The sequence below is a fragment of the Ochotona princeps genome, chromosome 18 (genome assembly GCF_030435755.1).
Source record: "Ochotona princeps isolate mOchPri1 chromosome 18, mOchPri1.hap1, whole genome shotgun sequence".
Lineage (NCBI taxonomy): Eukaryota > Metazoa > Chordata > Mammalia > Lagomorpha > Ochotonidae > Ochotona > Ochotona princeps.
The window spans coordinates 40,920,878-40,938,408 of NC_080849.1; the positions used below are offsets into that span (position 1 = coordinate 40,920,878).

Here is a 17,531-nt window from a genome sequence, read left to right on the forward strand (position 1 = left end):
CCTGTGGCTTATGCTTTCCTGCAATCTGTATATAGCTTGCAGCAGTGAGGCTCCTGGACTTCGGTGTGAAGTAAGCCTTGATTTATTTACACTTTAGCTCCACCACCGACCAGGCATTATGGTTTTTGTGCTTTACTTTGTTTAAAACATAAAACAGAATAGCAGTGCTGGGTTCACAGTTATTGTAATGAATGGTATGACAAGCACAGGCATTAAGGCACTGTGTAACTCACTGCAAGGTTACTTCAAAAAGGTCTTGGAAAGGGCTGGTGTTGTGATGTATTGGAAAAAAACCAGCTTGGGTGCTGGCATCTGGAATGGGTGCCAGTTTGTGTCCTGGCTACTCCACTTCTGAGCTGCCTGTTAACAGCCTGTGAACAGCAGATGACCTAAGTGTTTCGGACCTTGCCACCAATGTGGGAGACCTAATGAAGCTCCTGGCTCCTGGCTTCAGCCTGGCCATCTAGGGAATGAACCAGCGGATGGAAGATCTCTTTCTTTTTTTAATCTTTTAAAAAATTATTTTATGATACAGTTCCATAGGCTCTGGGATTTCCCAGAACTTCCCCCTCTGTAAGCTCCCTTCCCCCACTGATTTCCCATATATTATTACAATAGTATAGTCCTTCATAAGCAGTCATAATCCCATCATTCTGTTATTTAAGTGTATACTGACATGGTAGGTATGGATAATGGCATAGAGTCCAACATCCTATTATCAAGATACATTTAACAAGTTTCACTGGGAGTCCATCTTTGATTTGGAAGTAGAGATGCATACTGCATTACACAGTTATTATACATCCCTTTAAACAAAAAGTCATAAAGCAAAATAAACAACAGGAAGAAAAATAGAAAATGTACAACATGAAGTTAAATAACATGGTACTGATTGACCAATGTGTCGCTGAAGAAATGAAAAAAAAAAAAAAACCTTCTTGAGGAAAATAATGCTACTATATGACCTATGTTCCACTGAAGAAATTAAGAAAAAAAGCTTTTTTGAAGAAAATACAATAAAAACAGAAATATTAAAACCATGAGATGTAGCAAAAACAGTATTCAGTCAGACATAACATCAGGTGCTTGCAAAAATCAAAATATCTGAAGAAAATGATGTAATGCATCTCAAGAACTTATTAAAAAAGAAAAAATGAACAGGGTGCAAGAAATGAAAAATCACAACAAAAATAAATGGAATTGAAACAAAAAAACTACAAATTACAACGAGGGCCATTTTTTAAAAGATGAGCAGAACTTTTAGTCTGACTAGCAAAGAAGAGGAAAAGAAAAAAACTAAGTAAAATTAGAGATGAAAAAGAAAACATCGTAAGAAACTATAAGGTGCTCTGAGTGGATCCTTTGATCATTATGTGGTGTTCTTCTTCACTTCTTTCAATATTTTCACAGCAAAATCTATATTATCTGATATAAGAATAGCTATACCAGCCTTGTCATTCCTTTTCATTAGCTTGGAAAATCTCTTTCCATCCTTTCACTTTTAGTTTCTCCATATCTTTGTTAGTGAGATATGTCTTCTGCAGACAATAGATGAATGGGTTTTGTTTTTTGATCCAGTACACTAATCTATGACACTTGATTGCTGAGTTTAACCATTTACATTCAGTGTTAATATCAATTGGTAGTAATCTTGTCCTGTTATGTTAGCAATGGGTTGTTCATTGTTTAATTTAGTCTTCTTTTGTTGTTTTACTGGGACATTCTCCATGCTTGCCTTTGGTTTTGGTAGGTGCTATTTCTTTTCTCTGTCAATAGCATATTTTTAAGTATCATTTGTACGGCAGGTCTGGAAGAGGCAAATTCTTTGAGCTTTTCTTTATTGTGGGAGATTTTTATTTCATTTTCGAAGAGAATGGAAAGCTTTGCTGAGTAAGTTATTCTAGGCTGACAATTTTTTTCTTTGGAGTCTGGAATATGTTGCTCCATTCTCTTCTGGCCTGTAGTCTCCTCTGTGAGGTCAGCAGTGAGTCTGATTGGGGTTCCTCTATATTTTAATTGATCTTTTTCACGTGTATATTTAAGAATCTTTTCCTTGTGTTCAACTGATGAGAGCTTGAATATTATGTCATTGCAAAGATTGCTTTTGGTCCTTCCTATATTTTGTTTCCCAATTCTTTCTCCAAATTAGTAAAGTTTTCCTTTATTATTTCACTGAGGACATTTTTAAACCCAGCAGCTTGGGCTCTGCTACTCTGCTTCTGCTCATGGTCGAATCAAGCAAATCATCAGGATAGGCAGTGTGATGCCTTGGGTTCACCTCCTGAGCCCTCAGTGAATTCTCCTTCCCACCTGGCCACTGGTGGAGCTCCAATTGCTGATTGCTCCTGGGTATTTTGTCACTGCAACACCATTCTACTGTCTGCTACTTCCCCGTGTTCACAGGGCTTCATGTGTCCCTCTGCCATTGGCCTGTCTTCTCTTATTTCCCGGGCTTGTGGCCTCTCTGCTTCACCCTAATGATTCTCTGTTTAAATGTGTCCTTACCCTATTCTACCATCTTGTCTCTCCTCTAAGTTTTCAGGGTTTTTTTTGAGAGATTTTTTTTCTTTATCTTTTTTAAAAGTTTTACTTTTACTGGAAAGTCAGATTTACAGAGAGAAGGAGAGACAGAGAAAAAGATCTTCTATCCACTGGTCACACTCCAAGTAGCCTCAATGACTGCAGCTGATCTGATCTGGAGCCAGGAATTAGGCGCTTCTTCCAGGTCTCCCACGTGGTTATAGGGTCTAAAGGCTTTGATCCATCCTTGACTGCTTTCCCAGGCCACAGCAGGGAGCTGGAAGGAAAGTGGAGCAGCTGGGATATAAACCAGCGCCCATATGGGATCCTGGCACATGCAATGTGAAGACTTCAGCCATTAGACTATCACACTGGCCCCCTCTCTCTCTTACAAATAAAGTAAATAATCTTTTAAAAAGAAAGTTTATGAATATGGAATTAAATACATTATACAATTATTTGCCTCATAAAAGATTTATTTATTATTTGAAAGACAGTGTCAGAAAAGGATAGACAGAAAACTTCACTGTTTAAACGGACACAATAGGCAGGACTAGGGCAGACCAAAGCTGGAATATCTAATGTGGCTTAGATTGCAATTGCAATTCCAATTCCAGAGCACCACCCCAATATTTATTTGCAGGGCACAGAAGAGACGCTGAAAAAAAAAATCTTCCTCCTACTGGTTCTCTTCCCAAATACCCACAACATTTGGGGCAGTTCATGCCAAAGCCAGGAGCTAAGAACTCAATCTGAATTAGTGATATCTTACACATTGTGCCAAATGGGAACCCTGAAGTTTTATTGGTGAAAAACATTTTGACATACAATATTTGTGAAATATTTTGAAAATGTTCATGGAAGATAAACATTATCGTAAAACTGCATTTAAACATTTTTAGACATTTTTGAAGTGTCCACATTCAAGTGAGCATTCAAGTACTGCTTCTACTGTTAGTGCTGTCACCTTCCAATCTGTGGGCTCCCGACCCGACCCGGGAGGGAGTCACGAAGACAGATTAGCAGACAAAATACTTTGCTAAAAAGAAATCCTGCACTTCCTCTCTGCCTTTCTAGCTGTCTTGCTTTGATGCACAAATATTTCACACACAGACCATCTCCCGTTCCCAAAGCTGCTGGATGCTCTCTAGAAAGCCAAAAGAGCAAATAAGGCAAGGCTATATTTCTTGTATCTCCTTCTCATGAACAAACAAGTGAAATGATGGTGTAACAGCTGAGTTTTCATCATTAGTTCAGCTACGTGACTAAAGCAAATTGTGGTTAATCACTCAAGTTGTACCTGGGAAAGGTTTCTCCAAGAGGATCTTTGCCAGTTAATATCACGATGCAAGGCAGACCTTCTAAATCTTGATATGTCCGAGGAACCCACTCTTCGGATTCATTTCCTCTCCAAGTCTGCAGAAAGAGACCCGTGGGACAGAGTTAAAGGTATTTATTTAACTTCCCACCTTTAGAAAAATCTTTAGGTCCATATTTGAGACACAGTGCATGCATCTGTTCGTATGTACAAGTGTTTGCTTGCCACTAAAAAGCAATGAAGGCTCTTCTATAAAAATGTGACCTTTTGTTTTATCTTTATAGAATACGGTAGCATACATTGGTATATATTTCCTATATTAGCAACATAGACTAAAGCACAAGGTGAAATATCCCTCCAGTGATGCAAACCTCACAGAAATCCTGGCTTAACCATGAAAATACTCTAGGCTGATGTGTGGCTTTTTTCCCTACATGTTGGACAAACTCCTGGGACTGGCTGACAGAAGACCATTTTCACTATGAACAACTCAGGAAAGAGTCTCAGGGCTCCATCACAGTGACATTTTTCACTAATAATAAATTAAGCCACCTCAGATATTTTTCTCTTTGGAATTACTGATGCAGAATCAATCAAGTTGAGATATGGAGAGAGCTCCCACCTACCACTCTACCCCCCAAAACCAATTGCCAAAGTCAGAAGCCCAATCCAAGTCTCCCAAATGGGTAACAGAAACCCAATTATCACGGTCTCCCAGACCAGAAGCTGGGGTCAGGCTGGATCCAGTGACTGAACCTAGGAACTCCAATATGGGACTACTGGCACCTTAACTGCTAGGCCAAACACCTGTCCCTTATTGACTTAAAAAATAATTGACAATTATTGGCCTCCAAAGAGTCTCTTGCAAAAAGGGCTAACAATATAACCAGATCTGTAAAAATGGAGAATATTCATTCCTTACTTGGAAGGATAATGGAATCTGCTCATAGTTTCAACAACAATAAAAATTTATTAAGCATCTCTGTTTCTGATACAAATATGTATATGTTTAATAAATAGAACATCAATCCTGAAAGCATAAATATATCAGTTGTAACATGTCAAGATAAAAGGTTGTGATAGGTTTTTGAATTTTAGAACAGAAAGTAGATAAAGTAGCTCTACTATTTTTTAAGTATGTAGCATCTCACTGCATTTTATGAGCTCCCAGCAGAGGTTAAAAAAAAAAAGTGATGGCTCTGATAATGCTCTCAGGAATGAAGATTAAAAATGGGCTGTTAAAAAAATGTGCTGTTAGATAAAGCGCATTTAAAAACAGATGGGTGGAGAAGGCCTACGTTGTTAAAACACGGTTTGAGAAGCCTGTATCTCATTGTTGGTGACTGCCTGAGTTTGAGTCTGGGCTCCGCTTCTGATTTCAGCTTCCTATTAATGTGTGCCCTGGAACGGGCAGGTGATGGCTCAACTTGTTAGATCATTGCCTCCCACACAGGAGTTCCAGATTGAGTTCCTGCGCTGTTGGGTTTGGCCCGGCCCAGCCCAGCCCTGGACACTGAGGGCATCTGGGGAGTGAACCAGAAGTTGGGAGTTCTCTCTCTCAATCTGTTTCTTTCTGCCTCTCAGAAAAAAAAAAAAGAAAAAAAAAGATGGGTATTTAATCTTGGTATACACAAAATAGGATAAAAATGAATCTACCAGGTAAGAGATAATAAAATAGGGTTGGATTAATGATTTGTTGATGTCTAGAAATGTCTAAAGAAATCAAATTCAGTGTTTAGGAATACATATACCCACAATTACTTAAAATAAAACTTTCCATAATTTGTGAAAGTGGAAGACATGAGCTTTGTAACACTTTTCCTTGTTATCCAAACCTTTCGTTATGTATTTTCAGACCAGGGTGCCATCAATGGTCCCACATAACTGTTTACAAGTTTGAGACTGAGAAAATCCATCTGTCAAAATATTTTGGGGGGATGTTAGAAGATAGCCTACAAAAGTGCATTATCCCACACCATTTCATGTTAAAGGGAGCTTTTACATTACCCAAATTAAAGGAAAAGTTCTGGCCTAGGAATTATTTTGCGTGGAGCTTTCACATTGGCCTCATGATATGCCTGACAATTTCCCTAAATGTTGCCAGTTGTCTCTCAGGAACCAGCTGTTGGCCATGCTGCTGCTAATAATGAGGTTGGGTTTAAAAAGAGGACAATGAATAGCTTACTCCAAGGGAATAATTCTTTTCAGAAGGCTAAATAATCTGACTTTCATTCTGGATCAATGAGCTAGCCATACCCACTTTCAGAAGGTTTTTTCCAGAACACTGAAGACTTCAGCTCTTCCCTGGGTCACCCAAACCATCAGGATGTCCTTGCTGCAGAGGTGCCTAGAGCCACCCAAAAGACTGGACAGGCACTGAATTTAAGGACAACACGGGGGGCTCAAGACCAAGGAAAGCAAAGACGAGCTTCACATGCTGACAGATTAATTACTTAGACTTAAACCTTGTATTCTTCCAAAGTACTTGTCATCACGTATACATTCACACTATGTAATGGGATCCTTAGCAATAAGCACAAAAGAGATCATATAAAACAGAAGCAGCATTCAAGTCAATTTCACCCAAGACTAGAGATAAAAGGTACACCTGTGCCCTCCTGAAAACAGTAAGACTGGTAACTCAGAAACAAACAGGTGAATTGGGATCGGCTTGCCAATCCCAATTCACCCTAAAGCAGGTGTTTCTATTTTGGACAATTATATTTGCTTCAGCTGCTCTCCAAGCTAATAGAAAACCTTTTGCTTGCCTTTTGGATTCACTTTAGATTAGCTAATAAAACCCAATGAAAAGGTTGTTATTTGGAAAACGATTTATGAACACTCAGTCTTCATTCCCAAGTAAGAGCTCTTAGAGATCATACCGCTCCAGCTCTCATCTGGCAGAGGTGGAGCTACAAGCCCAAGCTGAACAGGCAAATCCCCTAGGACTACCTGCTTTGTTTTCATAAAACTTGGGCTGAACCACAATTCTTCTAAACCAAGTTTAGATCAGGACTCAGGGGACAGGGGACAGAAACCAACTCCGTGTAAGTAGACACAAGGTAGCTAGCTCAGTTTCATACCCATTTGTATGCAGGTACTAGGTTAAGCGCTTTCTGATGGCTAAGAGATACTGGATCATAAAACTGCCCAGAAAAAAAAAATTCGAGCCAGGCATAGGTAGAAAGTTAGGTTAGTTGATTTAGGATTCTGATTCCCCAGCCTATTCCTTCAAGGAGGGGTTGGGGGGACAGGCAGCTAGTTCCTGGCCGTGCAGAGGGAGTTGTGGGGGCTGGGTCATGCAGTAAATCCCTTTGGAGGTCACCTGGTTAGGTTTCAGTTCAGCCAAAGCCTTGGAGCTGAGGACCAAAGCAAGTACAAAGAGGCAAGTTGTTGAAAAATCCACATGCAAGAGGGCTAGGGATAGTTCTGTGTGCACCCAAGATGCAAACAACAATACTTTACCCACTCCACCAGGAGCTGGCAGACAGATGTAAGGCTAGACAGGCAGAAAAGACTCAGTGAGTTGCCGATCCATACGAAGGTACCCCAAGAGGTCTGAGAGAACAACTTACCCTTTTTTTTTTTTTCTGAGAAAACAGATGGCTGTGGGCTAGATGAATCTTGAACAAGGTCAATAAATATGGGGTTAAATTGGTCACCTCATTTTTTGCACCTGCAGTTGGAGAGCGTGGAAGACCAACTGCATGCACATGCTAACAAGGGAACTTGACAGAATCTTTATAAACCGGTTCCAATTCAGAAAGTATGTTCCTCAGCTTAGCCTTAACTCTCTCAGGGAGGTCAAATTCACATAGGTGCACAAATCAATTAAACCTGGGCTGCTAAGCCAACGAGGCAGAAGTCCCAGAAAACAGAAACAAATGGTATTTTAAATGAAAAATGTCTTGTCCATTGCTAACCTTTAATCGTGTCACAAAGTGAGCTGCAACACTGAGTTCAGAGGCCGGGTTCCCAAGGATGATCTCGAATCGGTACTGCAGACCCAGCTTGTCGCGCACCTCCTGCAGCCGCTCCTTGGCTAACATGGCCAGCTGCACCGAGGGCACCCTGATAATGAGCATGTGTCCCCGCCCACTTTTGTTTTTTCCTGGAGAGCTGATGAGGTCATCCATAATGCTGAGAGTTTCCGGTGTGCTGTGGTCCCGGAGTGAGGCCATGGTGGTGAGAGCCATCAGCGCTTCGGAGTACTGCTGGATGAGCAGGTAGCAGCGGACGACCATGCTGTGGAGCCTGGGGTACCTTCAACAGAAGAAAAGGAGCTGGCACTCAAGGCAGCAGAACCAGCTGGGCACAGTACCGCCTGTGCCAAGGCAGGTGGCGTGTGGTGGGAAAGGCCACTGGTCAGTGTTGGGGCCTCAGCTCTGGGTGCCTGCACCGCTAGGAGACGCTGAGTTTCCGCAGCAAGTGAGTCCTAACCTGTTGGGAGGGTTCAGATTTGCAACCCAAGCTTTTCAAAGTGTGGTCTAAGGATAACCAGAGCTCATTAGGGATGCCAGACTTGCAGCTCTGCTAGAATCTCAGCTTGTGTGAGATTGTGTGTATCTTAAATTCTGACGCCTACGTGCCTGGTTAATTGTTGACAGTGTTCTAAAGGGTAAACTCTAGATCCTGACTTCTTGCTGGTGGCATCAGAATGGCAGAATTATTGGCTTTTTACCCTCTGAAACTAAGATTGCAGGAGATACACTGATGTCCTATGGAGTATCAGATATAAAAGGGCGATCATTACTAATTTGAGGTCATTCCTGTTCATATCTTCCTGTGAGATGTGCCTAGATGCAGGAAAAACAGAGCTGACTGGAGAAATGGCACCCTCTAGTGGTGTGGCCCCGTATCACCTGAGGTCAAATTCAGACAAGGGAGCTGGCAATCTGCACCAGGGAGCAAAATCCCTGGGTATCATTCTCTTCCTGTCTAGATTACAGGTGACTGGATCATTTTGTCCAAACTGCCATCTTTTTCCAATTAGAGTTCAGGTAGAAAATAGATTTCTCATGTAGGTGCTGTTTCTCAGAAAGCCAGGCCTGATGACCAAGTGAGTCTCCCTGAGCTCAGAGAATCCATGCATCATGCATGAGCAGGTGGTATGCTGTCAAGGCAGCAGGCACTAGCAGGGTTGGACCCTGTTCCAAGTTTGGCCAAGGCGCTCATGGAATCTGGCAAAATGAGGCTGGGTCTGTACACTTTGTTTGCCAACTGGTGGCACAGGCAGCTGCCTAGCAGCTGGGGTAGGCTAATGGAGGCTTTCACTATTGTTACAGTTCATCATTTTGTCTAAAGCATAATTGGTTCAAGGTCTTGCACAGAGAAGCCCAGGGCCAAATGCCCATTTGGGTCAGCAAATGATCAATGTGGTAATGAAATGTTTCAGAGCTGGAAAGAGCCACAGATGCCCAGGATTCCAACCACACTGCCTTCTCGCAGGAGGCGAATGAATTAGAAGAGTGCAGAGTACACAATTGGTCAGAGTGCAGCTGAGGCTGACACGGTACACAGGTATCTCACACATGCAAGCATTTAGTGGGTTAGGGCAAAGTAAAAGAACTCTCAGTTCAATCTACCCTTTTTAAAAATGAATAGAATCTTTTTAAAAAGTGAATAGATTACAAAAATAATAGAAATTGGTGGAATCACCCTTTAAAATATTAAGTTATGAAACTGAGAATTGCCAGGAGGAGAGAGAAGTTCCCTGGCTGGTAGATGAAATGGTGGCTGGGGAACACATGCTGGGAGACTCGTGGACTCCTGGAATGAAAGTGGAAATTTAAGCTCACATGAACTAGGGTAGGATTATGGCCACAGTGTCAGTTAAGACTTACAAATCCAAAAGCTGTGAAAATATCCAAGCCTGCTCTGAGCTTGTTCCCATTCCTGACACAGCACTGTTCCCCTCTGCAGACACCTGTCTTCCGTTCTAGTACAGCAGAATGACAGGGCAGGTTGTTAAATTGACAGCGTGCCATCAAGTGGGGCCAGTGTTCAGAGTCAGAGCCACTAAAATTTAAGAGTCTGCCCCATAAAACAGAGTCCAGCTGTCTTATTAGCCAGCATACTGCAGCCAAGAGCAGGGAGGTGGACCTCTATTGGGCTAGGTAAATTCTAACGTTTTAATCTAACTGTGTGTGTATGATTCAAGGTCAGAGAAAGAACAAATCAAGAGTTTCATCTGGAACTGAGCAATAAAAAGGAAGCAAGGGAAGACAGACCCTGGATGGCCTGGAAAAAGGGTCCTAAGAACTGAACACATTTACATGACCTGATTGTTCCTAAACTTTCTTATCTGTAATCCAGGCATCAGGGGTTCATCCGGGGGTATCTGCCATCTGTGTCCAAGTCTGGGGTATAGGATCACGGATGCCAGAGTTCATTTGCTTTAATGAGCACACCCCCTTTGCACCCTTTTAATCTCTGAGCAGTAGCACTGAAGCCTGATTGGGAGATGATTCAGGGCATGAGAAAGGTTGCTGTGTCCCATTTTGGGTGGCTGTTTTCCTCCTGGATGATCACATAAAGCCCACAGGAGCAGGTCATCTTAGGAGACGCTATTTTTACTTGGCCTTTGCCAGCATCTGCGTGCACACCCTCCCTGACACGGATACGAAACACTTCTGGCTATTTCAGATTTGCCAGTACAGCTGAAGGCAAGGTTGCAAAGGTTTATTTACCTCTCCAAGAGTGTGTTCACCATCTTCTCAAAAGTCTCGTCACACCTCAGCAGTGGGCTTGTGATCCCCCACTGCAGAGACTTGCTGTACTCATTCAGGCCAAAATACAGCTTCTCCTCACAGCCCACCTCCTCCTGATTCAAAACAAAGCAGAAGCGCAATGAGAGGTGATACCAAGTCTGCAACCCTCTTGGATGCACCACCAGAAAGTTCTTTTCCAGTCAGTGTGGGCTGGAGGAACCGTGGGCCACGTCCCTCGGGCAGACAGGGCAACAGCACAGATGTTCCATCACTTCTGCTTTCCTTCAGCTACTCAAGGTCAGAGAGAAATGCCACCCACTGGCCTCTCCAGAGACGGACAAGTTCAGAAACCCCCGTTACAGACTACTTCTTTTGACATGACTTAAGGATGATAATTCATAAACACTGTTTCTCTTACAAATAACATTTATCCTTAAAAAAAAAAAAAAAGAAATATCTGCCTGTTTGTGCCTTCTTACTTAGCAGCCACACTACTTCCTCGAAGCCTCCGCTCCCTCCTGCCCCTCTTTCGGGATGACTCAGGCATCGCTATTTTGCTATTTCGGGAGATGACACTGGGATACCCTCAGAGGATCTTGTAATTTAAACTAAGTCGTTAAACTATGAAGCCCCAGAATGTTCAAGAAGCCATTTGAGTTTACAGATATGTTTTCTACGTAGAGTTTTCTTGCTTATTTTCTCTATTTTTTTAAAAGTCATTTTCTTCTTGCGGTCGTGTCGTCTGAATTTTTAATCCTACTTTTATTTGTTGTTTATTAGAAATCAGCATTTTAAAGTACTCTCTAATTCATTGCTTAAAAAGCCAATGAAGGGCCCGGCGGCGTGGCCTAGCGGCTAAAGTCCTCGCCTTGAAAGCCCTGGGATCCCATATGGGCGCCGGTTCTAATCCCGGCAGCTCTACTTCCCATCCAGCTCCCTGCTTGTGGTCTGGGAAAGCAGTTGAGGACGGCCCAGTGCATTGGGACCCTGCACCCGCGTGGGAGACCCGGAAGAGGTTCCTGGTTCCCGGCATCGGATCGGCGCGCACCGGCCCGTTGCGGCTCACTTGGGGAGTGAATCATCGGACGGAAGATCTTCCTCTCTGTCTCTCCTCCTCTCTGTATATCTGGCTGTAATAAAATGAATAAATCTTTAAAAAAAACAAAAGCCAATGAAGCAGCTTTAAAGAGTGTAAGATAAAAGTAAACTAAGCAATCAGAAAAAGAAAAAGTCAAGATGAGAAGAATGAGGTTGGAGCAGGATAAATTTGGTACTCCTAGGGCCCACCACAGTAGCCTAGTGGCTAAAGTCCTTGCCTTGCAAGCACCAGGATCCCATGTGGGTGCTGGTTCATGTCCCAGTGGCCTCGCTTCCCTGCTTGTGGCCTGGGAAAGCAGTCGAGGACGGCCCAAAGCTTTGGGACCCTGCACCTGCATGGGGGACCTTAGAGGAGGGCTTCTGGCTCCTGGCTTTGGATTGGCTCAGCTCTGGTTGTTGCAGCCACTTGGGGACCAAATGAATGAATGGAAGATCTTCCTCTCTGTCTCTCCTCCCTTCTGTAAATCTGACTTTCCAATAAAAATAAATAAATCTTAAAAAAAAAAAAAAAGATGGTACTCCCAGAAAATCACACAGGAAATTTCTGCACATTTGGTTAGAAGTGGGTTGGATTTCATTCTGGGCTTTTTAGTAACCCACTGAAAAGAGAGAAACAATTACATGACTTATAAGGGTCATAGTGGCAGCTTTGGATTTTTTGAGGCCAGTTAGCCTTATTTATTCGAATAGGGACTTATTTTTGGAGGAAGTGGACTTTACATAAGGACTAGAGTAAATGACATCTAGTTTAAAAATGCAGAGGCCTTGCTTTTCTCTTTCTGCATTTTGCTGCATCGTGGATAGTCACATCAAGTAAGTCATTTCAGGAAAAGAAAACTAAAAGTCATTCACGTGCAGCTCCCTCTGTATTCAGACTGCAGTGAAGTCATTTGGGAGCGCTTTGCTCTGGGTGGACTTGGCCTTCACACTGCCTTCTCATACATGACCCCGCTTCTTGGGGAAGACACAGGTCCCACTCTGAGCCTGCTCCCTGTCCTGATGCAGCTTTATAACAGTAGATGTGCCCACCTGTCCTTATTTTTATGTCTCTTTCAGAAGTAAAATCATGGGCTAGCTTGTTGAATAGATATCTTATGATCAACTGGAGCTAGTGAGGGTTTTGAGAACTAGAGATACTTAAAAGTTAGAATTGGGAATGAATACTTGCCCAATCTGTTAAGTTTTCATTCAGCTGTAATTGTTGTCATATCACAAAAGTTGCAATAGAAGTGGGGTCATCTTTTAAAAGTAGAATTAAGAAACTCTACATGATTTCACTGGAATGATATATTTCAAATATCATAAGCCATACTGATCAACTGGATTTAGGGGAAAATGTCTCATCTCACAAAGACAAAAGCACTCCCTCTCCAAGGACCTGCCTGCTCGGTGGCCTTCAATCTCCAGCTCTCCTAGACCTTCCACCGCTGTCTGCTCTCCCTCCACCTGTCGCCAAACTCTGTTCTCCTGATCCTGTTCCCTGGAAGGCCACCAAGGACTGCTGAGGCCAAATCCGGAGGCCCTGACATGTCATCCCTTGGCCTGGCAATCTTTAATCTTTAATTTCTTGCATGATTTTATTCACACCAGCTGCTTCAGAAATCACTGCTTTTGGGAAAAAAAAAATTATTCTCAATCTACACAGGAAAGCTCCAATCCAAAATGTCCAGTCTGGCGTCCACACCAGTGTGCTCACCTCGGTCCTCGCTGACTCAAAGCCAGCCTCATCGGCCCTATGCAGTTCAATCTGCCTCATGACTTTGTGCCAACTAAAACCTTGACCTCAAAAATCTTTCTGACTCTTCCCTCTTTCCACTTTAAAATCCTACAACATTCAATATATCTCTCATCTCATTTTTTTAATTGCCAGGACTACTATTACGACTCAAGCATTTATTCATGCTAACGTGAACTAACCAAAAAGCCAGCAACTGGCCTAAGTCATTACTGACTTACGTGATTACACTGTGCCTCAGCCTCAGCAGTTAACGAATACGCAGCAGCTTAATGCTGAACACATGTGGTGTACCCGATGCCCCAACAATTCCACTCCCGGACTGAAAGCCAGCAAAAGCACAGATGTATGCTTACTGAAATGTGCTAGGATGTTAAGAGCAACACCATTTGAAATACATGAAGCAGGTTAAGTGAATTCTGATGAAGTTACACAATGTAAAATACAAACAGATGCTTTCATGACCGGATACAAAGAAATGCATATGATGTGATTCCATTCATACAGAGCTCAAAACCGGGCAAAACGAATATGCTCTAGGAGGCTAGAACAGTGTTGCACCTGTTAGTGAGAACGCCTAGAAAGGACACAGAACTTCTGTGGTTTCTGGAGCTGGGTGCTGGTCCCATGGGTGTGTTTTGTTTGTGAAAAGTCATCAAGTTGAGGGACAGGTATTGGCTCTGTTAAGATGCTCTTGTCCATATTGGAGTGTCTGGGTTCTTAACTGGCCCTGGCTTCTTCCAAATGTGTACCCTGCGACTCAGGGCTATTGGTTCTTTTAGTTGGGTCTCTGCCAGTCATGTGGGAAGCCTAGATTGAGTTCTTGGCTTGTAGCTTCAGCCTGGTCCAGATCCAGCAGCTGTGGGCATGTGGGGAGTAAACCAGTAGATGGGAGCTCTCTACCTATCAGATAAGCGAGGAGATACTCCTGCACAACCAAAAAAGGTCAAAATATCTATGTGAGTAAAGACAGTTAAGTATAAAGCATTCCAGCTTTGCACGTTAAGCCTCTATGCGTATCTTTGCAGATTCTTTGGTACCTCTGCCAACCGCTCCTGCCTCCCCCTCTCTCCTTCCCTCCCTCTCCTTCCCTCTGCTGGCTGCCAGGAGTGTCTGTCCCATTCCCTCTGTCCAGCCTTCATTCTTTCAAAGACAATTCCAGTGCCCTGTCCTCCATGCGGCCTCTTCTGGTCTCCAATGTCTGCCAAGTCTCTCTTCCTCAACCCTTATAGCAGTTTCTTTTTTTCCTCAAATGTCTTTTTCTACTTGAGATAATTGTGACTTAGATATGTCCCTTTCTCTTCTAAACCATCAGCCCTCTGTGTGTTCTTTGTCCATGGGTGCCCCACCACATGTTCTGGAAGGACTTGACTCCTGCTGTAGGTTGCTGGCTTCAGCATATCTGAGAAGACGAGTTCTAGGGCGCTTCTCCCCTCTAGGATAAAGTTGCTGTAAATTAGACTCAAAGTTTCTTCCTTTTCTGTTTACTTCAATTTCACAGAGATGTTTTATACCCTTAATTAAAAAATTTTTTAAGAAGATTTACTTATTTTTACTGGAAAGTTGGATATACAGAGAGGAAGATCCTCCATCCAATGATTCACTACTCTCCAAGTGGCCGCAATGGCTGGAGCTGAGTTAATCTGAAGCCAGGAACTTTCTCTGGGTCTCCCACGCGGGTGCAGGGTCCCAAGGCTTTGGGCCGTCCTCGGCTACTTTCCCAGGCCACAAGCAGGGAGCTGCATGGGAAATGGGCCGTCAGGAATAGAACCAATGCCCATATAGGATCCTGGTGAATGCAAGGCAAGGATTTTAACCACTAAGTCACCATGTCAGGTGTTAGACCCTTATTTTACAGAAGACTATCATAACTCCCTTCCACTCGAATATCTGCACTAAGTCCTCACAAATTGTTAATCCATAAAGGTGCAACCAGACATCCCAAAGGTAAGAATCTTTAAAAAAAAAAAACACACACACACACACAATGACACTACCATTAGCATGCCTAAAATGTGAACCATCATAATCACAAGAATGACTATTTTAGGGGAAATTACCCTAAGCCCTGATCTCTATGACTTTTTGTAGGGAGAATATAACAAGCTGAAGCTATTCATCCTTCCTCCTATCACTGGATAATTCCACCTCCGGAAAAGATAGGACAACCAATGTAGGGGAACAGATTTTTCCTTTCACCCCAAGATACTGAAACTTAACATAGAAAGAACCATCTATTGCACTAAAGACATCATTTTCCTTCATTCATTTTACTGTCAAAGGGCTGTCCCATTGCTATCATCGCACCCCTGACTTGGCCTAGTTGAGCAGAAGCACAAGGCAATCTCTCTTGGAGAGTGAACACCGAGCTGGCTTTTCTCTGGAAGATGCTGTTGATTGCAGCATGACTCAAGAGCCTGAGATTGCTGGGGGCAGAGAATAAACCAATTTCAAAGAGCAGAGTCACCATGAAGGGAAATCCACTTCAAAACAGAAAAATGCACTAGGCTGATAAACAAATCTGTTTCTTATGTAAAAGATTTCTGGGGTATGTTGTGTGTTTAAAATTTATTTATTTGGGCCTGGCGCGGTGGCCTAGCGGCTAAAGTTCTCGCCTTGCACAGGCTGGAATTCCAATTGGGCAACAGTTCTAATCCTGGCAGCCCCACCTCCCATCCAGCTCCCTGCTTGTGGCCTGGGAAAGCAGTAGAGGATGGCCCAAAGCCTTGGGACCCTGCACCCGCGTGGGAGACCGGGAGGAGGTTCCTGGCTCGTGGCTTTGGATTGGCTCAGCTCTAGCTGTTGCGGTCACTTGGGTAGTGAATCATTGGATGGAAGATCATCCCCTCTGTCTCTCTTCCTCTCTGTATATCCAACTTTGCAATAAAAATAAATCTTTTAGAAAAATGTATTCATTCGTTTTAATTTTTTTGAAGATTTTTTAAATTATTATTATTATTATTTGAAAGACAGAGTTATACAGTGAGGAGAGATAGAAAGGCTAGGCTCACAACGATGGCCTGGTAGTTAAATCCTTTCCTTGCATGCACTGGGGTCGCCTATGTTAATATCCTGGCAGCTGCACTTCCCATCCAGCTCCCTGCTTGTGGCCTGGGAGAACAGCCTTGGGACCCTGCCCCCATGTGGGAGACCTGGAAGAATCTCCTGGTTCCTGGCCTTAGATCGGCTCAGCTCTAGCCATTGCAGCCACTTGGGGAGTGAACCAGTGGACAGAGGATCTTTCTCTCTGTATATCTGTCTTTCCAATAAAAATAATAAAGAAAGGGCAAGAGAAAGAGATGCTGGCACCACAGGTACAGGATTAACCCGCTATACAAACAAGACAGCCCTGAAATTTATTTATTCATTTGAAAGGCTGTGGATTAAGCCACTGCCTGCAGGGCCAGTGTCCTTATGTGGGCCTTTGTTTGAATGCTGGCTGTGTTTCTGATCCAGCTTCCTGCTAGTGCACCTGGGAAAGCAGTGGGAGATGCTCACGTGCTTAGGTTCCTGCACCATGTGGGGGACAAGAAAGAAGTTTCTGGCTCCTGGTTTCAGACTGGCCCAAGTCTGGTAGTTGTGGCCATTAGTGGAGAGAACCAGCAGCTGGAGGTCTTTCTTTCTCTCTGCCTTTCCTTCTTGGTCATTGTGCCTTTCAGACAAATATTTAATTTAATTTATTTTTTTAAAGATTTTTTAAAATTTTATTTTATTGGAAAGGCAGATATACAGAGAGGAAGATCTTCCATCTGATGGTTCACTCCCCAAGCAGCCACAATGGCTGGAGCTGAGCCAATCTGAAGCCAGGAGCCAGGAGCTCCTCCGGGTCTCCCACGTGGGTGCAGGGTTCCAAGGCTTTGGGCCGTCCTTCATTGTTTTCCCAGGCCACAAGCAGGGAGATGGATTAGAAGCCGGGATTAGAACCGGTGACCATATGGGATCCTGGTGCGTGCAAGGCGAGGACTTTAATAACCACTATGCTATTGTGCTGGGCCAAACATTTTAAAAATAAAATACAAATGAGAGGCAAAAAGAGAAAGAGAGAGAGAGAGACAGACAACAGCAAGACCTGCATCAGACTGAAGCTTGGAGCCAGGAATTCCATTCTGGTTTCCCAATGGGTGGCAACAGGACATGGATCACCCTCCAT

General features: G+C 43.2%; 1 protein-coding gene across 5 annotated transcripts in view; it reads right to left on the bottom strand.

Moving 5' to 3' along the window:
* The window catches only part of GREB1L (GREB1 like retinoic acid receptor coactivator), a 124,106-nt gene that overhangs the window by 23,362 nt on the left and 83,213 nt on the right, over nucleotides 1-17,531 (bottom strand). For all 5 annotated transcript variants that reach the window (XM_058677093.1, XM_058677092.1, XM_058677094.1 and 2 more), the window contains exons 18-20: nucleotides 10,528-10,661; nucleotides 7,762-8,101; nucleotides 3,821-3,936 (exon numbers count right to left, since the gene is read on the bottom strand). In XM_058677093.1, coding sequence (XP_058533076.1) covers nucleotides 3,821-3,936; nucleotides 7,762-8,101; nucleotides 10,528-10,661 — 590 coding nt within the window. The remainder of the gene's footprint in view (nucleotides 1-3,820; nucleotides 3,937-7,761; nucleotides 8,102-10,527; nucleotides 10,662-17,531) is intronic.